The sequence below is a fragment of the Cebus imitator genome, unplaced genomic scaffold, assembly GCF_001604975.1.
Source record: "Cebus imitator isolate Cc_AM_T3 unplaced genomic scaffold, Cebus_imitator-1.0 Scaffold399, whole genome shotgun sequence".
In the NCBI taxonomy this organism is placed as follows: Eukaryota; Metazoa; Chordata; class Mammalia; order Primates; family Cebidae; genus Cebus; species Cebus imitator.
Window position 1 is genome coordinate 525,450 of NW_016107714.1, and position 24,849 is coordinate 550,298.

The 24,849-nt window shown below is 45.7% G+C and overlaps 1 protein-coding gene across 9 annotated transcripts in view; it reads right to left on the reverse strand.

Annotated features, from left to right (window-relative positions):
* The window catches only part of SLC4A5 (solute carrier family 4 member 5), a 136,674-nt gene that overhangs the window by 38,248 nt on the left and 73,577 nt on the right, over nt 1-24,849 (reverse strand). For 8 of the 9 annotated variants that reach the window (XM_037731420.1, XM_037731418.1, XM_037731416.1 and 5 more), the window contains 7 exons: nt 12,090-12,250; nt 11,138-11,290; nt 9,107-9,202; nt 6,249-6,304; nt 2,475-2,632; nt 1,631-1,718; nt 1-153 (listed from right to left, as the gene is read on the reverse strand). In XM_037731420.1, coding sequence (XP_037587348.1) covers nt 1-153; nt 1,631-1,718; nt 2,475-2,632; nt 6,249-6,304; nt 9,107-9,202; nt 11,138-11,290; nt 12,090-12,250 — 865 coding nt within the window. Of the gene's footprint in view, nt 154-1,630; nt 1,719-2,474; nt 2,633-6,248; nt 6,305-9,106; nt 9,203-11,137; nt 11,291-12,089; nt 12,251-21,113; nt 21,202-24,849 lie in introns of all 9 variants that reach the window. The other variant, XM_037731423.1, reaches the window with a different exon arrangement.

A 24,849-nucleotide genomic window follows, 5' to 3' on the forward strand; every position in this document is an offset into this window, starting at 1 on the left:
CTTGTCAGCAGAGGGCACCTTCTTGGGGGGCTCAATTCGGATATTTGGGTCCCATTCTCCAGGAGGAAGGACGATGACCTCATCCAGAAATTCATCAATTCCTGCGATCAGATCTTCCCGATTGCGGGCTTTGTAGGCCACGTCACTGAAGAGCTGGCAAGGAGAGAGGAGGGAGAAAAAAAGGTCAGGTCTCTTTGTGACGTGCCCAGGAGCACACCACATCTAGTTTTTAGAGAAATCACCGAACCACATCTCCCACTGCCAACTCACTCAGTTTTTGGGAGGGAACCATAGCACACTGGTAAAATATGGCACAACGGGACACAGCAGGCACTGGGGGAAGATAGCCTGTCTTGGATCTGAAGGCCAGGTCTCCATATTCTTGCTTGCAGGACTTTGGTCAAGTTACTTAACCTTTCTGTTTTCAGTTTTTCACACAGCACACACATTAGAAAACCTCTGTAGGGCCCAATCCAAAGAGCTCAGATATTTTACTTCCAATTTTTACTCCTAGCCCTTCACCCTTGGAGGGTCAGCCTGCATTGTTCACACTGTCTCGAGTGTGCTTTCTGACTTGCAGATTCCATGGGGCTATGCTCATGTTTAACCCTTTTCCCATTTAGGAAAAGAAAAGTGCAGCTCACTGCCAGTGGTCATTTAATTTTACATGAAAACACTCTGAGGCCAAAGCAAATCTGACTTTCATTGTGAAAATGAAACATAAAAACTATTCTTGGCGTTATTTCTAAACAGAACTAACATCAAAATCATTGGAATAATCAGAATCATCTATTTTGGAAACAGTGGATTCATCAAATGAATCTTAGGCTAACAACTGTTTGAGAATGATGTTACCATCACTCATAGGAAAGCTAGTTTTCTAGGACTTGATATTTTCAGTCATTGAGAATTACCGTACTTTGTAAATGGAAATACCACAACTAAAAACAGAATGCTATAAGTAGAATGATGTCTTTTGCTTCTAAAGTCAACATACTGGAGCGATGTGAAAATAATAATAAAAGTGAGACATTTTGTGGGAAAAAGTTATCCCGGGATAAAGGCTGCAGGCACAAGTGCCGCCAGTGAGTATTTTTGGCACAAACGGCAAGAGTTAAAGTCCTCTAGGCTCCCCATCACTCTGGGGACACAGTATGACTCAGCTCTGCTTACAGGCTCTGTGCAGTCTCTGGCTCACCTCTCCAGTGCCACCTCCTTCTCTTGAAGCTCTTACACTGAGCCTACATCAAACCACCTCCATCCAGCTTCTCTGAGCCTGACCCATTCATTTCCTTTGTCTAGAACGTTTGCCTCGTAGCCTGGTGCTGCGTCTACCTTCCTCCTGCTCCTTCTTAGCTTTAAAGCCCCTTCATCTGTGAAGCCCTCCTTGACCCCCTGGACAGCTAGCACATGGTTGGTTTTATAAGTATCAATTTGTCCCTCACACTTGATTGGTTCTCCTAAAGGACAATGACTATTCCCCGATTCTCTTCATCTTTAGCATCCTACGTAGTGCCTGGTACACAGTAGGTATTCCAATGTGCTGGCTGGATAAGTTAATGAATGAAGGTGGAGTGATTGGTGCAGGAGGCATAAAATTCAGGAGTACAAGCTTCTGGTTACCACTTACATCATCTACCATGAGGGTTGCAATGGCACGGCCAATTTCATTGTAGGATTTTGCTCTCCCAGAAGGTCCCAGCAGTATAAACAGAAATCTGCAAAGAAGACGGGGGAGGAGACAGACAAGATGAAGGAAGAGGAGCATACAAGTGAGAAGAAAAAATATAAGCAGGTGAAGAGAGTGTTTTGGCCCCAAACAATATCCATTCTTAACTTTTGTGTGTGTGTGTGTGATAGGGTCTCACTCCATCATCCAGGCTGGAGTGTAGTGGCGCAATCTTGGCTTACTGCAACCTCCACCTCCTGGGCTCAAGTGATCCTCCCACCTCAGCCTCCTGAATAGCTGGGACTATGGGCATGCAACACCATGCCCAGCCAATTTTTCATATTTTTCGTAGATACAGGGTTTCACCGTGCTGCCCAGGCTAGCCTCCAATTCTTGAGCTTGAGCAATTCACTCGCCTTGGCCTCCCAAAATGCTGGGATTAGAGGCATAAGCCACTGCTCATGCAGTAAAAAAAAACAAAACTTTTTTATTTCCCTCTGTGGAACCCCATGTTTGCTTTGGAGGAAGATTTCCTCTTCCCCTCCCTTAGGCTCCCCCTTGAGCATCCTCACCTTTGTCTTGCTGCCAACGCCCACCTGACAACTTCTCTCCCAGTTGTTACCTACTCTTTTATGATTTTTAGTAAACTCTAAAACTCTTCCCTAGTTAGAAGGTATCCCTTCCCAGCAACCTCCACACTTAGAGGTGTCTCCAAGAGCACTAACAATCAACAGCACTGCTTGCTGACTGCATGGACAGCTGGCTCCCTGAGGGTGGCATGGGGACAGGTTTCAATGGCTCTCACCTGGTGGGGACAGGCACCTCTGTTACTCCTCCCAGCATGGCTGACTGGATGAGGCGCACGAACGCGATGAATGGCTGGTCTAGGAAGTCTACCTCGCCCACGAGCACGTTGGAGGCTTCCGAGTCTTTGGGGATCTTCTTCATGAATTTGTTTTTCCGCTGGACAGGGAGGGAAAACAAGATAGCCATGGAGACTCCCACCTGCTCTCACTCCCTCACTCTCCTTCAGACTGCTTTCAGGTCTAACTTGAAAAAATTCTCCCAATGTTGCCAATAGACTGAAAGAATAACCAAGTACTCTCCCAATTCTGCAGATGGGAAGACTGAATGTAGGTTAACCCCAGGCACCATTAAGCTTTGTAGATGGGAAGGATCCGGCAATGACTTGGCCCTAAGATATTCCTTGATGGATGAAAACTGTTCCACTGAGTTGTGGGTTGAGGGGTCTGAGAAGAGCCCCAGGCTTGCCAGACATCAGGCCTCACTGGATGGCCTCTTCCAGGCTGAGCAGAAGGGAGTGTCAGCGCCTCTACTCCAGCCACCCAGACCCCCCCTCTCCACCTCCACTTTTGGTGGCTGTGAGGAGGAGGAGGCCTGTTCTGACAGTCAAAGTAGACAGGCCTTGTTTTCCCTTTGCCACCAGCTTCCTGGCTCACAGGAATTCCTGGATCAGTCTCAAAGTCTGGGAGATTTCCATGCCCCCAAGTTACCCCCAGGGGACCTCCCAGGAAATTCATAACTTCTGGGATTTTCCAGTGGAGACTATCAAGGTAGCCTCTCTCCAGTCCCTCTGGCTAGTATCTCTTCAGGGGAGTTAGGTCATACAGGCAGAGCCAGTGGGGTCTGATGTGAGAGGTACTGGAGACAAGCCCTCCGCTCAAATGTGTTCCCACTCTCTGTGTTTATAACTTCATTCTTCCTGAGTCCTTTTTTACGCTGAAAATACCCCAGGGATGATTACTTTTGAGCTCTTCTTAGTCCTTAACATCTTAGAATGAATTCCTTTTTCAGATTGCTTTCCCTCTGGGCAGCAAGGGCATGGATAGACAAGAGACAGAGATAATTTTGTCAGAAGACAGAGGGGGAGCAGTTGCGGTGGTGGCAGGGCTGAGTGCCGTCCACGGTGGCTGAAACAACAGGAAAGAGCCTGGTGTAGAGGACAGCTCTAAAGAAAACACCTGCAAACATCACAATTTTCCCACCAATCTCCCCTCTGCTGGAGTCTTTCCTATGGGCACAGACCTGTCTGTTTCTCACAGGCTCAGTGAAGACACAGCTTCCTTGTGTCTCTTCCCATCCCTGTGGAGGGGTCAGCTGTGGGCATGGATATGGCCAACAGGTCCTGCCCTTTTACGCCCACAGCTGTTTCCTGATCTGACTTATGTGGGGGCATGATACACACTGGGCTGGGTGGCCTACCAGTACGAGCAAGGCCTGCATCCTTATAATCTTTTAAATCCAATCAGAAAAAAAACCCTCCACAACCACCCAGGCAACCATCAGCAGCCTCAAGGATCCTAACATAGTGAGAAAAAGCAGGAATTGACAGGAACACCAGAGTCCCTGAGACTCAAAAAGTCCCTTTGTCTCAGGCATGGTCAGTTGATTAATAAGCAGCATTCTTCAGGGTGGAGAGCTGGGTGTACCAGGGCAGCCACCGTCTCTGAGCATCAGGCAGGGAGGGGATCCAGGGCAGGGGAGGAGAAGCGGGCTAAGCAGCAGCAGCCTGGAGAATGAGGCTTTGGAAGCAGCAATGCTTCAGGGTGTCCCAACAAACCCACTTGTGTTTTGTTTTGTTTTGTTTTGTTTTGTTTTGAGACAAGAGTCTTGCTCTGTCACCCAGGCTGGAGTGCAGTGGCATGATCTCGGCTCACTGCAACCTCCTCCTCCCAGGTTCAAGCGCTTCTCCAGCCTCAGTCTCCCAAGTAGCTGGGACTACAGGCACATGCCATCACGTCCAGCTAATTTTTGTATTTTTGGTTGAAACAGGGGGTCTCTGTTGGCCAGGCTGGTCTGGAACTCCTGGCCTCAAGTGATCCATCTGCCTCAGCCTCCCAAAGTGCTGGGATTACAGATGTGAGCCATAACACCTGGCCATCAAACCAACCCACTTGTAATCCAGGAGAGAAGAGAAACTGAACCAGGGACTTGGTCCTTCCTTACACATTGTGACCTGTTTGGTAAGGAGGCCAGGGTTGTGGCATCCCAGAAATAGGAGCATGCTAGTGTTCCAACCAACCCTGGCTTGCCCACAGCCTGGACATGGGTGTGTATAACCAGGGCCCTGCTGACTCCACTTCCTGAACCCTTGGAGTCACTGCAGCACAATGATACTGTCTGAATCTACTCTCTGTTCACTGGGAATCTGCCGACTCAGGGCAAGCATGGAGTTTAGTTTTGTATAAACCAATGATGAAGAAAGAGCCTGCAGAGCAAATGCCTCTGGGCTTGCTAAAGAACGCCCACTGGCATAGACCACTGATGCTGCTTCTCAGTATTTGCAGCATCAGGGATCAGCGAGGAGAACTAGACGCTGGTGCTAGATGGTGGGTTCCAATCCCTAAATCAAGGAAGCACTGACTGCTGAAAGTGACAGCTAGTGTTGTTATTACCACTCACACATTCATTAAAATGGTTATGAAAAACTTTTACTAGGAAATGCTTTCTTATTACAGTTCCACTGTCTGTGTGCATGACTAAAAGCGGTTTTCCTCTCCAAATAATGTTCCAGAATACTAAGTAGTTCCTAAATTACTCCAAAATTAAGAGCTCTAGGAGTTAGACTACCTAGGTCAAATCAAAGTTCTGCCTTTCAGCTCTATAGACTTGCGCATGTTATTTAACTGATGTAAGCCTCAGTGTGCTCTCATGAGTAAAATGGGAATGAAAACAGTATCTTTGTGATTCACAGAAAATGCCTGGCACAGTGTAGCGCATGCAGTGTGGACTTTAAATGTTGGTTGATTTTGTTATTGTTTAGTTTATTTTTGCCCAGGACACTGACATGAGGGGCTCACTTTGTTTTTGCCTTCCACCAAACTTAGGGGTGCCTGGAAGGCTTGCAGGTCCACCCAAGCTCCTGAAGGCTCCTGGCCAAGTTTCAGGTTTCCTTTGTCATTTTTCTTCCTACTTTTGTGGAGACAGACAACGGGACCATGGGACCTCCTGTCCTTGAGGTGTGCAGGAGTTGGAATTGAGGGGGCCTCCTCTGGCCTTCCCCAAGGGGCACAGTCACAGGATTCTGGGGCTGTGGGACTTAGAACTGGACCCAAGCTGTTTGTAGGATTCTGATCTCATCAAGGAAGTTTCAGTCCAGCTCGTGGGAGACCACAGGAAGATGCACTATTGGCAGTCTAAGCAATTAACTACCACTGTTCTCCTCACAGGGAGACTCTTTTCTGTCTCTCTGCCAGCCCCAATCCCTATCCCATCATTAAAGTTGCCTGTGGGTCACAGGGGAGATGAAGTCATGTGTGCTGGTCTTTTCTCTTCAACAAATGCCGAGCTCAAGGACAGCTGGCACCTCATTTGATCATGTTCTCTGTCCCACAGCCTGAGGACCTGCCATAGAGCCAGCACCTGGGATTCAATCAGTCCCTGACTGCTGGGCTTGGCAGAGTCCCCCAGGTGGCCCAGGGTCCCCACCGGGGACCTTCCTGGAACTCCCTTCCTTCGTAGGAGTAGAATTCTGCCCATAGGGGATCCCTGCCCCTGAAACCAAAGACTTCCTCCTGCCCTGGCCCTCCATTGCAGCCAAATGCAGGGATTTTACTACCTGGTCTGTGTTTGGGGTGAGAGAAATGTCATTCATGCTTCTGCTCTGGGCATGACCTAGGAGAGAAGGAAAGGAAGATCCATCAGGGGAAGCCAGGCTCTCACAGGTCCCTTTGCTATGGCCCCTACTCATGCCTCTCCCATGTTCACAACCAAAGCAAGTCCTTTCCCCCTTAATCCTGCAGCTCCCTTAAGCTAGCATCCTCTCACTTTCCTTCCATTTAGTGGCTTTCCTGAAAGAGGTGTCAGACTCCAGGTTCCACTGTTTCCTTCTCCCTCCTCAATCTACCGCACTCTAGTCTCTACTCTTCAACTCCACCTTCTTGGACGTCGCCAGGCTATCTACTCTGGGTCTGGCTCTGTACCAGTCCTGGATAGGGGGAGGGACAACAGATGCATTATTAGATGAGGGGCCATGTGTCACTAAGCTTGGAATTTGCTGGAGAGGAGAGCAGTTTCACCTCTGTCCTCCATGGCCAGTAAGAATCTTTAAAGATGGGCTGGTGATTTAGGCTGACAGAGGGAAGGAAGGTGGCCTCCCCATGAGAACAGTGATAGTCAATTATTTGGACTGCCCAATAGTTCCTTCCTCTGTTAAGGGGGAGAAAGTCAGCTCTCTTCTCCCACTAGCCCGATCTGGTGGATACCCTCAGACCTATCGTGTCTCGGCTATTGGCCTGTGCCACTCCTGGTGTCCGGAACGTGGCTCCTCTCAGCTCTCCTCCTCTCATTTCTGTCCCAGGATCCTCTCTTGCTTGGGCCTCCTGGGGTCTTGTCTTTGCTCTCATCCCCTCTGGGTGCCTCAGCCTCTCCGCTGGTCAATTACCCCCACTCCTATTATTTCCAACACCCATCTGGACTGAGGATGCCAAGGATGGATCTTTAGTCTGACCCCTCTTCTGAGTTGCAGACGCCTTGGAGCAGCCCCCTCTGGCACCTCAAACACAACTCTTTATCTTCCACCAAATCACTCCCCTCACAGACACATTCCACTCAATGCCCCTCCCTCCCATCCACCAGCCCTTCAGACAGAAATCTAGGAGCAGCCTTGGACCCTCCCTCTTCCTCACCTCCTACTTCCCACCAGCCCTTCAATTCTACCTCTGTCCCTTCCTTTCCATTCTTGAATGTAGGCTCAGTCTCTGCCTTCCAGTCTTGCCCCTTCTAGTTTATTCCTACTGGGACAGAAATCTGATTACGGCATGCTCCTGCTTCAAGCTTCCCATTACCTTCAGAATAAGATCCGGGTTTTCTTGTTTTGTTTTGGGGTTTTTCTTTTTTGAGACCGAGTTTCGCTCTTGTTGCCTAGGCTGGAGTGCAATGGCATGATCTGGGCTCACCACAACTTGTACCTCCCATGTTCAAGCGACTCTCCTGCCTTAGCCTCCCAAGTAGCTGGGATTACAGGCATGCTCCACCACACCCAGCTAATTTTGTATTTTTAGTAGAGATGGGGTTTCTCCATGTTGGTCAGGCTGATCTCGAACTCTTGACCTCAGGTGATCTGCCCGCCTTGGTCTCCCAAAGTGCTGGGATTACAGGAGTGAGCCACCGTGCCCCACTAGAATCTGGGTTCTTTTGCTGGGTGTACAAGGCCCTCTTTGCTTTGACCTTCTCTTCCGCTTAACTCCTGCACTTCCTATAAACTGAACTGATGTTCTTTACCTCCAGCTCCTTCTCTTCCCTCCCGCAACTTGCTATTTGTTTCCTTTGTTTAGAACCCCCTCTTCCTCCTCCTTGCTCCTGGAAAACTTCTGTTTATGCTCCAAGACTCAGTCAGCATCTCCTCTTCTCCAATCCTTCCCCTGTGCCCTGTGTTCTGCATGTTGGGCCACCTCAGGGTGGGTGACCACCTTGAATATGACCTGGTTCACACAAAGCTGTAACCATCCACTCATGCCTCTTGTCCCAGTGGTTCCTACCCTTAAGCAGTGTTGGTAGGGAGGTGACCTCATATACAATGACAACTGAGTGGGAGGTCTTCCCGAAGCCACTGTCTACCCACTGAACATTCACTGGGCATCCTTATGTGGAATAACCAGGCCAAGGGAGACTAAGTGGACTTGGGCCATCAAGACAGAGAGAGAAGACTGCAGCAAACACCTGCTATGGCCAAGGCCACGGGCAGGGGCTGCACTGCCCCCCAAGTCACTCCTCGGGCATGGACGGGGCACAGCACTGGGCTGCACTTGTTAACATCTTGGCATTTTAGCAAAAATACCAGAAGGAAAATAGTCCTTCACTGCTTTTTCTTTTTCTCTTCATTTTCTAAGTTGGCTCCTTTCTTTCCTCCAGCTTGCCTGTCTGTGTATCCCTGATAAGCTGCGTAAAAAGCCTGTCTGTGACCTCTCACCTCAAACCACCCCCCCACACCATCCATTCCCAGCAAAAAGGGGCCATGACTCTGCCCACATTTCTTCTCCATGTGGTGGTACGAGACTGCCACCCAGTGATGGGAATGCTGCCTGACTGAACTGAAGGAAAGGACCTTGCTTTTTTTTTTTTTTTTAAATTCCGTTTCCAGGAAAGCTTTTCACCAAAAAACAGGGTTAATGTCAGTTTGGTGAAGATGAGGATACAAACTGAGATAAAAATGCCTAGAACATGGGAGTGGGTATTGATTACATCAGGATGTGACTGAGAGCCTCATTTTTCAGAGGAATGACTTGAATACTAAGTAGTAAATGAGGCCCTGACAGCAGCCCGGGTTTAGAGTGAAAGTTAGGCTTCTCCTGATCCACGCCCTGAGAATTCTTGGCAGATCCTGGGCTTTGTCTCCCCCACCTATGGCAATGTGGCCATGTCACAGCTGCCACAGCCTAAACAAAGCTGCCACAGAGCAGCGGAGCACACACTCACACAGACGTCCATAATTTGCACTCTGCTGCATCCGTAGGTCCTCCGTGGAGTGGTGTAGACTCGGGCCAGCACCAAGGCTCCGGCCAGGACTGCGATCTGAGAGGAGAATCAGAACGGACTTGGCTTCAACAGCCTTGCTGGTATAGCAAAGCCTCTCAGGTTAGTTCACTTTAACTAAATAAAACTGGGCTATGAGACATGTCTCTTCCCCTTCCAGGAAGAATTTTTTTTTTTTTTCATTTAAGCAAGTCAATAGTCTGAACAAGATTACAGATTGGACGCAGTGGCTCATGCCTGTAATTCCAGCACTTTGGGAGGCTGAGGCGGGTGGATCACCTGAGGTCAGGAGTTCAAGATCAGCCTGGCCAACATGGTGAAACCCTGTTTCTACTAAAAATACAAAAATTAGCCAGGTGTGGTGGCAGGCACCTGTAGTCCCAGCTATTTGGGTGGCTGAGGCAGGAGAATCTCTTGAATCCAGGAGGCAGAAAATGCAGTGAGCCAAGATTGTGCCACTGCACTCCATCCCGGATGACAGAGTGAGACTCCATTTCAAAAAAACAAAAACAAAAACAAAACAAGATTACAGAGAGAATATCTGTACTGTTGAAAGTGAGATAGATACACAATTGATTACATGGGTACAAGGTGTAATAGACTGCTTGGGTTCATCCCTGATTCTACCACTTACTGGCTGTGTGACCTTAGGCAAGCTACTTAAACTCTCTGTGCCTCAGGCGTCTCATCTGTAAAATGGAGACAAGAACCGTACCTACACACCACAGTGTTTTTGTGAGGATGAAGTGAGTTAAAACAGGAAGAGCACTCAGAATAGTGCCCAGAATGTGGTAAGTGCTGAGTATGTATCTATTGTTTTTATGGGATGTTAAACACTTCCCATTGTTTATTGGGGGATTTTTTGAGACAAGGTCTTGCTCTCTTACCCAGGCTGGAGTGCTATGGCATGATCTCAGCTCACTGCAACCTCTGTCTCCTGGGTTCAAGTGATCCTCCCCCTTCAGCCTCCTGATTAGCTGAGACTACAGGTGTGTGGCACCACGCCTGGCTAATTTTTTGAAGAGGCGGGGTTTATGCCATGGGGTTTTGTAGAGATGGGGTTAAACCATAGAATTTATGTATTTCTTGTAGAGATTGGGTGTATGCCATGTTGCCCAGGCTGGTCGCAAACTCCTGAGCTCAAGCAATCCGCCCACCTTGGACTCTCAAAGTGCTGGGATTACAGGTGTACGCCACCATGCCCAGGTCACTTCCCATTTTAAAGTAATTTATTTAAAGAGGTTCCTCAGTGTTTTTAATTTAGCAACTTAGCTCTGGTTACTGTGTTTGTCTGACAGGCTCAGCAGGGCTAATGTCTCTGGGCATCTAGGCTCAAATAGGATAGTGGAGTGTTGGATATTTCAGATGTGTGCATGGAACAATCCACCCTCTCTGAATGGTCCCAGGTCCTGTTAATCAGAGTGACATCAGCCACCCGGTCTACAAGCCCTGGCACTCTTGAGATAAGCCCAGCCCCTTCTACCACCCTGTTGTGTTCCATTTTCTGCTGAGGCTCTTGACCTCTCCAGGGGGTTTAATGTGAAACTTCTGGGTCTTTTGCATAAGCAAGCCATCTCTACCAGCATTTCCCAATGCTGTGTGACATGGGAATCACCTGGGGTATGTTCTAACCTCTCTCTCTTTTCCTAGGCCATACCCCAGACCAACTGACTCCAACTCTCCAGGATGGGGCCAAGGCATTAGGACACGTCTCAAGCCCCAAAGTGATTTACAATGTGCAGCCCTGGCTAAGAACCAACTCTCTTCCTAGAAAGTGTTCTGCTCTGGTGGTGGGAACAACATGGGAGTGTGGCTGGGATCCCTGCAGGCCTGCCAGTGAAGGAGGCTGAGGGATCCTGCAAACATCAGAATTTCTCCAGAAACTTCCAGCCCCTAAAGTGGGCTCACCTGGATACCAGGGCCTGATACTTGGCCCTGCATGTCCCATGCCCACCAGCGTAAGCCCCAACTCACTTGTGGTGGAGACTGACTTCCCAATGTCGACTAAGGAGCGGTGGATGGGTTTCTTGGTTTGGTGACGGTGCCTCCTCAGGAGGACGTAACTGACCCTCTCCCGGAGCTCTGGCCGCAGGAGACCATCCTCAATCTGCTTCTCAATGACATCATCTGCATGGAAAACAAATACACTTCGTCCCTGTGGACAGAACAGCCTCAGGGTGTTTCAGTTTCACCTGTTATGAGTGGGATTAAATGTGAGCTGGAGGTGTCAGCGGGTGTGTGGAAATACTTCTGGCTTTGCCACTAATTGTGGAAAACTGGGCACATCACCAACTCTTGGCCTCCTGTTCAAGGGCACGTGCATGTCTGTGTGTGTGTGTATGTATGTAAGACTCTGCTCTGTCAATGTTCTTATGAAAAGTGAAATAAACAGTCCATATGAAATTTTCCCAGGAAGCATAAAGGTATTGTGTTCAATGGGTTTAGTCCTAAAATGAATTCTTTTTAGAAAAGCATTTTGGGTAAAATACTTCTGGAAAAACCCAATGTGCTGGAACAAAACTGACAAAAATTTTTAGGGGTGTTAAGGCAAGCTACCTCCTCCCTTTGACACACCACTAAATGATAGCTAATTTCCTAAAGATGAATAATGACCCATTTTACCCTAAAAAGAAACAGGTTGTCATGGCAAAAGGTGTCTCTGACCATGCCCTCTCCCCTTTTGCTACATTTCTGGATAGCATTTTGGAGGATGGTCTTTGCCTCTCTGCTGGAGGTCTGTGTGGAACTGAAACTTGGGGCAGCTTTGATCCTGCCCTGGGAGCAACAGAGTCAAAGCTGTTCTCTGCAGAGTCAGGTGTCAGAGATGGGCCAGTCACACAGGCTCGAAGGCAGGCATGAGGTCAGGGGAGCTGCCCTGGTTTGCAAGGGACCACAGGAGAGATGCACACAGTGGCCCCTGCCTCACCTATGATCTGTGGTAAGGAGCCACTGTCCAAATCCAGCAGCACCGTCCCCGTCTGCAGGCAGGTACGGAGCTCGAAGAGGCTGTGCAGGGAGAGTGTGGACACGTGGGGCTTGCTCCAGCGTTCGCCGCCTTCCTCTACCTTTTCTTCAAACTTTATCCACCTGGAAGGGTAAGGATGGGACTCAGTGTGACCAGGGCCCTCAGGAGGAGGCCCCACCTGGGTCTCCCCAAGAGAGTGGTATCATGTGAGGTCGTGCTATGTATGTGGTTACGGTGTTGGTCCTAGACTCACAGGCAGAGGATCTCTTGGGAATGCCATCATTTGTCCCCCACTTCTGATGCTGTCATGTTAAGGACAAAGTGGCATCCAGAGAACAACTATACAAGGGCACAAGGGGTCTTCTGGGAGTGATGGAAATATTCTAAAATTGGATTATGGTGACGATTGCATAATTCCATACATTTACTAAAAATCATTTACCAGTACACTTACAATGAGAGAATTTTAAGTTATTCTAGAACAATAAAGCTGTTTTTTTAAAAAAGCCTCAGCTGGAACCTGATTACCCCAGGCTGTTCACACATGAGTGTTCAGTGTGGTTTGCCAGGAGCAGAAAAAACGTTCCCTGACAAAAAGTATTTCTCTCTGACTTTCCCTGCAACTCTGAGGTTTGCATGTTTTTCACTCTTTTCCCTCTGAAAGTTCATGTAAAAATCCACAGGCCACCCAGGGGAGGAAAGAAATTAAACCAACGATGTGTAGGAATCTGTCCTTTCTAGAAGCCTTGGAATCATAGGCTGGAGTGGAGGTGTGCAAGAAGAAGGGCCTCAGAAAGTGCCAGGGGAGCAAGGAGTCCTGGCTGGAGACCTTAGTTCCCCTTTGTAAGATGTCAACCAACCACAAATGCATGAGTAGCTCCAATCTATTACAACTGAAATCCCAAGGGAGGACTTTTGGACCATGACTATCTAATTCTAAAGATCCTCTTAATAAAGAAAATGTATCAGAATGGTTGAGGTAAGTTCAAAAACAAAGAGAAATGGGGATGGCTTAGCACGTATAAAAACTTATGGAGAAGCTTTAATAATTAAATTAAAGCAGTGTGATTACAGGCCAGATATAGTCAAGGGATCAATGGCACAACAGTCTAGAAACAGACCTGTATATCCATGGGAATTCAGGTTGTTTTTTTTTTTTTTTTTTTTTTGAGACAGAGTCTCACCCAAGTTGGAGTGCTGTGGCATGATTTCAGCTCACTGCAACCTAGACCACCTGGGCTCAGGCAATCTACCTACTCAGCCTTCCAAGTAGCTGGGACTACATGCACATGCCATCATGCCTGTCTAAGTTTTGTATTTTTTGTAGAGACAGGGTTTCTTCATGTTGCCCAGGCTGGTCTTGAACTCTTGGGCTTAAGCAATCAGCCCACCTCGGCCTCCCAAAGTGCTAGGATTACAGGCATGAATCACCACGCCCAGTCACGAAATTTGGGTTTTGATGAAGGAGTTGTTTAAAGACAACCAACCTAAAAATATAAAGTTAAATCTCTACTTTTCACCAAACACAATACTAAATTCTTCATGGATTAAAGTCTAAACATAAAAATAAATCTATAAGCAAAAATGCAAATGTACTAGAAGAGACTATAGGAGAGTATTCTTATATTCTTGGAGAATATTGTAGAGAAAGACTTTCTAAACAAGGTATAAAACCATAAAGAAAAAAAAAATGGACAGATTTGATTACCCAAAACTAAAATAAATGAAAACTTATGTATAGTAAAATAACATATAAATCAAGTTCAAAGAAAAGTAATGTACTGAGAAAAATATCTGCAACACAAGAAAGCATCAAAAGACTACTATTTATAATACAACAATACTCCTTTGAATTCATAAGATTATCCAATTAACTCAAATTATCCAATAGAAAGAAAACAATTCTGAGAAGAAATGAAGATGGCCAATACACATGTGAAAATATGCTCAACTTTACCAGTAATCACGAACTTTTAAATTACTACAAATGAAATAACATTCTTCATTTCTTATACTGGCATCAGTTAAAAAGATCAACAACTTCCTGTGTCAGTGAAAACGTGGGATGTGGCCTCTCATCTCATGTAATGACACAGACTTCCTGGTGTGGGCAGCCTCTTTCAACATTCAGTGTGCATGCCTTTTGACCCGTGGTTCCGTTTCTAGGGAACGATCACAGGAATATAATCACACTGCCACACCCTGTAATATGTATATGAGAATGCTTGATGAAGCTTTGTCTGTTAGGCTGAAGAACTGGAAATGACCAGGTTTTCAGTAGAAGTATGATTACATCAATTCTGTATGTTCATGCTGTGGAATATTCACCAGAGATAAATAAAAAATATGACAGTGATCTTACATACTGACAGGGCGGACACTACCATCCCATTTTATAAAAAAGAAAAACACACGTGTGTGCGTGCACACGTGTCTAGAGAAAAGTTTTGGAGGGATCCATGTCAAATGGTAAACAATGATTACTTTGAGTAGAGGAGTAGGATTGTTGTTGGGGTGGGATTTAAGACTTTCACTCTATTGAACCTAATTAATGTAGCAAGAGTGCAGTCTGTTAGGCTGGGTGAGGTGGCCCATGACTGGGATTCCAGCACTTTGGGAGGCCCAGGTGGGTGGATTGCCTGAGTTCAGCAGTTCGAGACCAGCCTGGGCAACATGTTGAAACCCTGACCCTACCAAAAAACACAAAAAAATTAGCTGGGCATGGTGGCATACAGCTGTGGTCCCAGTTTCTTGGGAGGCTGAGGTGGGAGGATCACTTGAGCCTGGAAGGCAGAGGTTGTAGCAAGCTGAGATTGCACCACTGCACTCCAGCCTGGGTGACAGAGTAAGACTCTGACTAAATTTTTTTTTTTTTTTTTTAAGAGTGCACTCTATGAAGCAACACTATCAGGTTTTGAATACCAGCTCTATCATTTACTAGCTGAGAATCTCAGGTAAGTTACTTAATCTCTCATCACCTTTGATTTCTTCAGTAATAATAATAGTGTACAGGAATTAAAGCAGTGACTAGCACATAAGATATACTCTGCTAATGTTAGCTATTAAGTTAAAAATAAAGTTTGAAATTTTAGGAACACTATAAAAGAAGAAAGTAAAGTCGTTCAAAGCTCCTCCAAGCAGGAAGGGTTGATGTTTTGATAACTGCCATTCTAGATCTCCCTGTGCGTACGTGCACACATGCCCGTGCTTGCATTAACTTTACATTAATGGCACCACAAGGACCTTAAGGGCATAATATCCAACGGACATCTTTTCATGTCTATTAGTACTAACATCATTCTGAAGTCTTTCTAGTATTCCACTGTCTGAACATACCATAACTGATAGAAACAGTTCTCAATTGGTGGACATTTATTTATTTTATTTTATTTTATTTTTTTTGAGACGGAGTTTCACTCATGTTACCCAGGCTGGAGTGCAATGGCGCGATCTCGGCTCACCGCAACCTCCGCCTCCTGGGTTCAGGCAATTCTCCTGCCTCAGCCTCCTGAGTCGCTGGGATTACAGGCACGCACCACCATGCCCAGCTAATTTTTTGTATTTTTAGTAGAGACGGGGTTTCACCATGTTGACCAGGATGGTCTCGATATCTTGACCTCGTGATCCACCCGCCTCGGCCTCCCAAAGTGCTGGGATTACAGGCTTGAGCCACCGTGCCCGGCCAACATTTAGATTATTTCTAATTATTCTTTATTATCAATTAAGGCTGGTCTGAACATCCTTGGTCCCTGGTCAACAATTTTTTTAGGATAAACTCTCAGAAGTGGAATTGCTATGTCTGCACATTTTTACATTTATAACAAACATTACCAAACTGTTTTCCAGAAAGCTTGTGTCACTGACCACTGCTACCAATGAGATGTTCCATTTCCCTAAAGTCTCCCAGACTCTGGTATTTTCATTCTTTTTCACCTTTGTCCATTTGGTGATTGAAAAATTGTCTCACATTTGCATTTTTCTGATTGCTAGTGAGATGGAACATCTTTTCCTTTGTCAGATTTCCTCTTCATGTAACTGTATATTTTGCATTATCGATGTTTAACATCTTCATTCCATACATTTATTTGAGACAAGTTAACCAGGCACCTGGTGGGACCCTGGGGGATCAGACAGACACAGGATGGAGAGGTTTAATTAGAGAAGGACTGGGAGGTAAAGAACTAAAACATGGGGGCTGGAGCCAGAGACCAGGAAGACAAGTCGTAGCTGACCTTTCCGTGGGGAAATATGTTTGGGAAACATCATTTAAATTATGGCAGATCCAAGACTATGTGATGTCGAGAGTAAGATGTTTCTAAAAGGGATATTAACATAAGAGTTTACAAGGAATAGACCAAAGGATAAGTCCAAATTTTTTGTTTGTTTGTTTGTTTTTGAGACAGAGTTTCACTCTCGTCCCCCAGGCTGTAGCACAATGGTGCGATTTTCGCTCACTGCAACCTCAGCATCCTGGGTTCAAGTGATTCTCCTGTCTCAGCCTCCTGAGTAGCTGGGATTACAGGCAGGAACCTGCCCCCAGACCCAGTTAATTTTGTGTGTGTGTGTGTGTGTGTGTGTGTGTGTGTATTTTTAGTAGAGACGGGGTTTTACCGTGTTGGTCAGGCAGGTCTCGAACTCCTGATCTCAGGTGATCTGCCCACCTCGGCCTCTCAAAGTGCTGGGATTACAGACATGAGCCACTGTGCCAGCCAGTCCAAATGTTTTAGTTGAGAGGATGCTCAACCTTTCTCCGTGAGGACTGACTTCCTATTCAGATTGCCTTTTTTTTTTTTTTTTTTTTTTGCTCAAATATAATACACAAGATAAACTGAATTGTCACCCTGCTCCCAAAGACTCTTTTGCTACTCCATGGCCTTACCCCATCCACCTAAAGGTGTGATGTGGCCCATGCACAGGGCCACTTGGGTGAGTTCCTCTCTTCACTGTCTCACAAACATCCTAGGCCAGACATTCTCAGGCAGCTCTCTCCCCTGACATCCCATTCTTCAGTCTTCTGCCCATACAAATATAACTCCACCTGAAGGAGTGATAAGAGCATGCTTCCTCTTTGAAACATCCTCTACTAACTCCAGAGAGCAGGTAGCAAAGACAAGCAGTCCTCTCCACCTCTCAGGACTTCAACTATTTGTACTGTGTTAGGCGCACACCAAACATTAACCTCATACACACACAGACAAGGGCACTAACCCACATGAGAACAGCCTGCAGAAACGCTAAATTACTTGTCTCCAGGTTTAAGTTAATGCCAGAACTACACTCAGAATCCAGAGAATTTAAGAAATTCCAGAATACAAGACCACTTAACTAGGGACACCTTTCTAGTCCCCTCTATACCTATTTTGGGAATCCGGATATTGAACCATTAAGTCTGCCACCTGGAACTTAATTTTGTGTTTTTAATGGCTACAGCTAGAAATTTAGCTCATTTTCACCTTGAATGGAACAAGGAAACATGGAGGACCAAAGATCCATAGCAGTGGTTTTCAACCTTGGCTGTCCATTAGAATAACTTGGAGAGATTTATAAAAATAACAATGCCTGGATGGTTACCCCACCAGGAGGGTGGCCCTGCCATGGAAACTCCCAGGTTATTTGACTGCACCTGAACCTCTGCTCTGTAGGCACATAGGATGGTGTGACTAAGGGATAGTTCAACTTTTCTTTTTTGAGACGGAGTCTTGCTCTGTCACTCAGGCTGGAGTGCAGTGGTGTGATCTTGGCCCACTGCAACCTCCACCTCCCAGGTTCAAGAGGTTCTCCTGTCTCAGCCTCCTGAGTATCTGGGATTACAGGCATGTGCCACCATGCCTGGCTAATGTTTGTATTTTTAGTAGAGACGAGGTTTCGCCATATTGGCCAAGCTGGTCTCAAACTCCTGACCTTGTGGTCCACCTGCCTCGGCCTCCCAAAGTGCTGGGATTACAGGTGTGAGCCACCACACCCAGCTGGGATAGTTCAACTTACATGCGGTCTCAATGCAGGCAAACATAGCTCACATGGGTCTGATTCTCATTATACAAAGGGATATGGCCTCTTTCCCTTAGAATGGCTCCAAGAACACCAGCTGAAAGGGTCTCCTTTCTAGCACAGTCAGGCTATGCTTTATTTTCTCTGATTTTATAACTGAAGTCTATTTATAGTATATACTACTACACCAGTGTGTCTCAAACTCTAATGTGCATAGGAATCTTGTCAAAATGCAGATCCTCATTCAGCAGGTCTGGAATGGAGTCAAAGATTCTACATTTCTAATAAGCTCCTAGGTGTGCTCATGCTGCTGGTCTGCAGATCACCTCTGACATCATGTAGAATGTCTTATTTTCCTCTCTGTTTTTCACTGCCCAATGAGAGTGCCCCTTCCTCCACAAAGCCTCTGCCACTTATTCTGCTTATTTCTCCTGTAACACCCTAGGATGGTTCTCAAACTGAAGCATGCATTAGAATTACATGCTTTTAGGACCACGCTTTAGGAACCACTGTTCTAGGACAGTGATTCTTAAGCTCGGTTGCATACAGAAATACCCTAGATGACTTTAAAATCTTCATATCTCAGTCATATCCTAGACCAGTTGTCATCAGAATAAAAACGGGAGGGATCCAGGCAACTCTGTGCTCCGGACTATTCTAGGTAAAGTTTCTAACTTCTCAGGCTCAGAGCCTAAAATAATTAATTAATCCAGGCTCAGTGCCTAAATTAATAATTAATTATAATCAATCTTGTTTTATGATTGCTTTGGTATATAACAAATGCCAAATATACATTAAGCTTCTTGAGGACAGATGCCATTGCTTCCTCTCTGCTGTCCCCTTATGGTCTCCTGCCCAGATCAACCTTATTAAATGCTTGCTCCCTCCTGCTTGAGGGTAGCAAGACCTCACTGATCACTTTGGGTGAGATCTCCCTATGAGGAAATGACTGGGGGAAAAAAAGCTTGAAGTTCATTTTGTTTAAATATATTTAAAAATACTCAGAAGTCGGGCATGCTGGCTCACACTTGTAATCCTAGCGCTTTGGGAGGCTGAGGTGGAAGGATTGCTGGAGACCTGCCTGGGCAACAAAGCAAGACTCCATTATACAAAAAATAATTAACCAGGTGTGGTGGCATATGCCTGTAGTCCCAGCTACTCAGGAGGCTGAGGTAGGAGGATTAAGTCCAGGAGTTTGAGGCTGCAGTGAGCTGTGATTGCGCCACTGCATTGAAGCTTAAGCAACAGAGCAAGACCCTGTCTTTAAAAAGAAAGAAAGAGGCCTTATCCTTTACAGATAGAATGATGTGGTGTCTGGGATTTGTGTCAACATGATCTAACTTGTGTGTCTGGGGTAGCAGGTGGGGGACAGAGAAACAAGATTTATTATGAGTTAGCTGGTAATTGTTGAATCTGGGTGATGGGCAGGTGAGGGTTCATTCCACTATACACTACATTTGTATAAATTTGAATTTTCCATAATCAAACATTTTCCAGAAAGAATAAAAAGCCTCTGGCCAAAGCCAGGTTTAAAAACTTGTGGAAGCCTGATAAAAAGGTTCATGTGTAATCCCAAACAACTCATTGCAAAGTTAACTTTGTACTATGGTTGGCTTCAAAAAGTGGGAATTAGAGTTGGAGAAGCAGGTCAAGTGGAAAGAAAATCTCCACGTTCTCCTTCATTATCCAGCAAAGCTTTAACTTTTAGGGATTTTGCCCAAGCCTGGATGTAGACTCCCAATTCTGTGCATGCTGGGGTAGGTGCCAGGTGCCCCCCTCCTGACTGGAACGGAGCTAAAAGGAACCTCGAAATGTCACATCTCACAGAAAGCAGCTCTCTGTCACACAAAGCAGCGCCAGAACTGAGGCCTTTTCTGAGCCTAGTAAGTTGGTCAAAGATATGATTAGAAGACATTGCTGTTCAATTAATAACACGAGCAGGAGAAAGCATGATGGGGCTAGCTACCAGGTGCGGCCAAGGCTTCCAATGCTCAAACCACAGGATGGTAGAAGAGGAGGTTCTCCTTCAAGGAGGATCTAGAAAGGGCTGAAAACCAAGAGACCTGAATTCTAGTTCTCTCCTCAGATGGAAACTTAAATCAACTCCCACTGATCTTGCTGGGGCAGGGTAAGTATCAGCAGTTTTCAATAGCTGCATTAGGATCATCTGGGAGCGTTTTACAAATTCTAAATCCCAGGCTGAATCTCAGACTAATTACATCAGAATCTCAGGGGACTGAGAATCAGATGTCAATATTTTTGTGTTTGTTTTTTTTTTTTTAATTTATCAGAACTCTTGAGCCAAGATGTCAATATTTTTTATAAGGAAGACACAGATCTTTGAGATGAGAAAACAACAGGCTGCCCATTATTGTGTGGTTAGATAAGAATAAATCTGGAGGAGATATATATATATATATATATATGCACATAAACATTGTGATTGAAGAGGAGCTTCTTTCTATCTATACTTATTTTGAATATCATCATAATTAAATTGTGTCCTGGTTCATTTGTTTGCAAAATCCCCCTTAGGACATTCTAATTTTAAAGCTGTTTTTAAAAGTGTAATCTTCCATTGTATGCGACCTTTAATGCTAAGGCTACCTTGCCTCCAAACATTTAAGAATTATATTTGTGTGAATTTGTTTCTTACATGAAGTTAAGTTTACTCAGCTAAAATTTGTAAAGTATATATTCACACTGTGGTGATTCTATCTATGTGGCCTCACTGATTTTATTCTGCAGCTCTCCCACGCCACCCCGTTACCCAAAAGCTTGACTTCTGTGTATTAGTTACAAAGCATCAAGACATGTTTGTGCTTTCTGCCTAAGGCCTGTCTGTAATACATTTTGTGACTCTAACAAATTTATTTCTTAAAAGTAAGAAATGTAACTTTTTCTTCATTATCCAGCAAAGCTTTTTAACTTCATATGAGTCATATCAGGACAGTGAATTTTCCAACAGAAACTGAAGACCAGTATTAATTCACTTACAAGCCCATTATGAATTTTCCTAAAGATGTCTGAGGAATCATCAGATGCTCCCGTGCTTCAGTCTTTGACAGAGTCACCAAGAAATGATCTGTGGGAGGAAGGTTTTTCAAAAGGGGAACACCTGAGGCTGGGCCTGGTGGCTCACACCTGTGAACACTTTGGGAAGCTGAGGCGGGCAGATCCCTTGAGGTCAGGAGATTTGAGACCAGCCTGATCAACATGGTGAAATCCCTTCTCTACTAAAAATACAAAGATTAGCTGGGCGTGGTTGCACATGCCTTTAATCCCAGCTACTCAGGTGGCTGAGGAAGGAGAATCACTTGAGCCCAAGGAGGTGTAGGTTGCGGTGAGCCAAGATTGTGCCACTGTACTATAGCCTGGGCAACAGAGCAAGAATTCGTGTCAAAAAAATGGGGGGAACACCTAAGCAAATTTTGGCCCATTCTTACAATTTATTTGTCAAACTCATGCTACATAAAATCACACGCATGAAAATATGTATGTGAGATAGTACAAGTTTTTTCTACAACTGATTAAGACTTTGCATCTGGTATATATGTTTATAAACCAAATTTGGCAGTGAATTTGAAAGATTATAAAGCATAAAAGACTGAGTGGGTAGGCATGGGTCAAGGGTCAGCCCACATATGGAGAAGTTCAGAAGGTACCAGAAGGGGCTGATGAGAACCAGAAAGGCCTCACAGGCCTCTTGGGGCACCCACCCCAGTCCAGGCTCAGAAATTTTATCTCTTTGTGTCCCAAAGATGATTAGGTTCAGTGACACTGTCTAATGCTAATCCAGATCATGAAGGCTGATGCATAAACCTGAAGGCCAATTTATTTAATTTACAATGAGATTTACAATAGTTATAGGGGTTAGTTACACTCATCCTCTAGCTTTTGCATTCTCTCCTTATAGGCACATATACAGGGTAAGCCAAATTATCACCAAAAAACTGCTGAATATAGAATCAGAATGAGTTAATCATTAGCTAAGTTATTCCAGAGTTTTTAGACTCAGGATGAGAGGTCTGGAATCTTTCATATCTACAGATGAGATATGCCTGGGACTGGGACCAGATAGATGTGGCCTTCCATCTTAGATTGTTCTGTAATGAACCTCACTTCCTCCCATGGTTGACTGACTCCCTCTGAATGAAAGTCTTTCCTTTTGCTGGCCTAGGAACCTCTGCTGAGGGCCTTTGGTGACACAGTGCAGTTTGGGCATTACGGAGAAACACTCCTTCCCAGGCAGTGTTGAACTGCAGTGGCACAGCTAGTGGTGATGGGGGAGAGGTGTGGCATTCCAGGGAGCTGTGGTGAACAGAATGGGGGTGGCCTCTGCTCCCAAGCTCATGCATTTGGTAAAGGGTCCATCCTCCTGCATATCATGTCCTCACATTCAGAGTTGAAGGGGAGCCCACAGCTAAGTGAATGCTATCAGACAAAGTTACTGGCAAATTTTGAACAGGCTCCTTCAGAGAGAGAGGCTTCTGAAGCCAAAATCTCTCTGAGGGCCACCTGACTGTGTATGCAGGAGGTCCCTGTAATTGTCGCATGGGACTGTCATCTACAGACTTGTCTGCCTCCCTCAGAGTTTGCTGGTACCTCCCTTCAGTGGCTCCCAGGGGAGGCCCTCTCCTCACCTAGGCTCTCTCTTCCACCTCTGCTATACTGGGCCAAGCTCAAGGGCCACCTTTCCCATGACAATGCCTTCCCAAGGGGCCAGGTTGAGGAGACCTCTCCTTCCTCTGACTCCCATCACACTTTTTTTTTTAAATCATTTATCACAGAACACTTCCTAATCACTACAACAGCTAAAGCTTACCGAGTACTTTCTATGTGCCAGGCACTATGCTAAGCACTTAACATGTATTATCTCATTTAATCCTTAAATCTATCTCACGAGGTACGTCTGTGACTATTCTCATTGTACAGGTGATGAGACTGAGATCCTTACAGGATAAGGAGCCTACCCAAGGTCATGTAGCTTATAAGAGACAGGGTTTAAAGGGATGTCTTTAGACTATATGTTCTCACCACTTTGTACAACCACCTGGGTTTTAGTTATCTGTGTATGAGCATATGCCTGCTTTATACCAGATTGGGGTTGAAATATCATGCCTCATGGGCTCCAAGCGCTCCACAGCCTGTTTTTGTTGGCCAGCTAGCTAAACATGGTTTTTATATATTTAAAGAGTTGTAAAGAAGGAGAAAGAAAAGGCAGAGGAGACAAAGGAGAGGAGAAAGAGAGAAAAAGGAAGAGGAGAAAAGGAGTGCGGGAGAGGAGGGAAAATAAAAGGGCAGGGGAAGAGATCATTTGTGCACAAAAAGCCTAAAATATTTTCTGTCTGGCCCTTAACAGAACACATTTACTGATACCTGTACTAGATCATAAGCATTTTAAGAACAGATTCAGGCTGAGCATGGTGGCTCACGCCTGTAATCCCAGCACTTTGGGAGGCCAAGGCAGGTGGATCACGAGGTCAGGAGTTCAAGACCAGCCTGGCCAAGACAGTGAAACCCTGTCTTTACTAAAAATACAAAAAAAATTAGCTGGGTGTGGTGGCGGGCGCCTGTAATCACAGCTACTTGGGAGGCTGAGGCAGAGAATTGCTTGAACCTGGGAGACGGAGGTTGCAGTGAGTTAAGATTGTGACATTGCACTCCAGCCTGGGCAACAGAGTGAGACTCTGTCTCAAAAACAAACAAACAAACAAACAACAGATTCATAATTTACTCATTTTAATTCTCCCACAGGACCTAACACAACATCCTCTCAACTGTTTTTGGAATGAAAGAAGAGAGGTGTGGGTAAAACAACCTTTCCAAAGTTCTCCTAGACTCAGAGGCTAGAGCTTCCACCTTTCCACTGCTCTAGGGATTGATGTAGTGCTGCAGTGACATCAGCAGATCTCCATGGACAAAGATAGGAAGTGGTCTCTCCTTCAAGAGGAGGATGAGTTTGTAAAATTGCACTACCTATACTCTCATAGGCAACTTGAAGAATTCTGAAAGTTCTGGTTGGTATTAGAGGCAGAACCATGGCCAAAGGATTGCTTACATTAAGCAAGTTCATTACTATCAATGTATAAAAGATGTATTTGGGGTGTCCACTCTGCTTGTATTCCATGGGGATGTGCTCTCCAGGATGTAGCAAGGCCTCCCCATATGTCCTCAGACCTCTGATCTGGGTCCCAGTGATAGGACAATCAAAGTTGGACAGATCAGATTCTCCATGAAGAATTTGGAATTGGGATTGGGAGACAGCCGCCTGCTGTGGCATGGTCCCTCGAGTAGGGTGGATGTAAACATGGAAGCTTAGGATTGGTCACAGGCAGGGAGAATCAGAAGAAGCTGATTGCAGAAGAGTAAAGAAGATGCCCTAAGAGAAGCAGAGACCAGATCCAGAGAGAGAGAGGAAAAGCCAGCTTCCCAGGCCCAGCCCTTGAGAGATCATGCCCCTGGGCACCATGAAGTCACTCCAGTGTCCCAGTGATGCTCCCTCCATTTGTATGAGTTAGCCTGAGTGGGCTTCTGTAACTTGTAGCCCCAAACCTCCTGATGATGACTGGCATTTCTCTCCCCTTGGGTATCACACACAGTTCCCGAGAACTCACTTAAGATTAGGCTGTGGGGCCGGGCATGGTGGCTCAAGCCTGTAATCCCAGCACTGTGGGAGGCCGAGGCGGGTGGATCACGAGGTCAAGAGATCGAGACCATCCTGGTCAACATG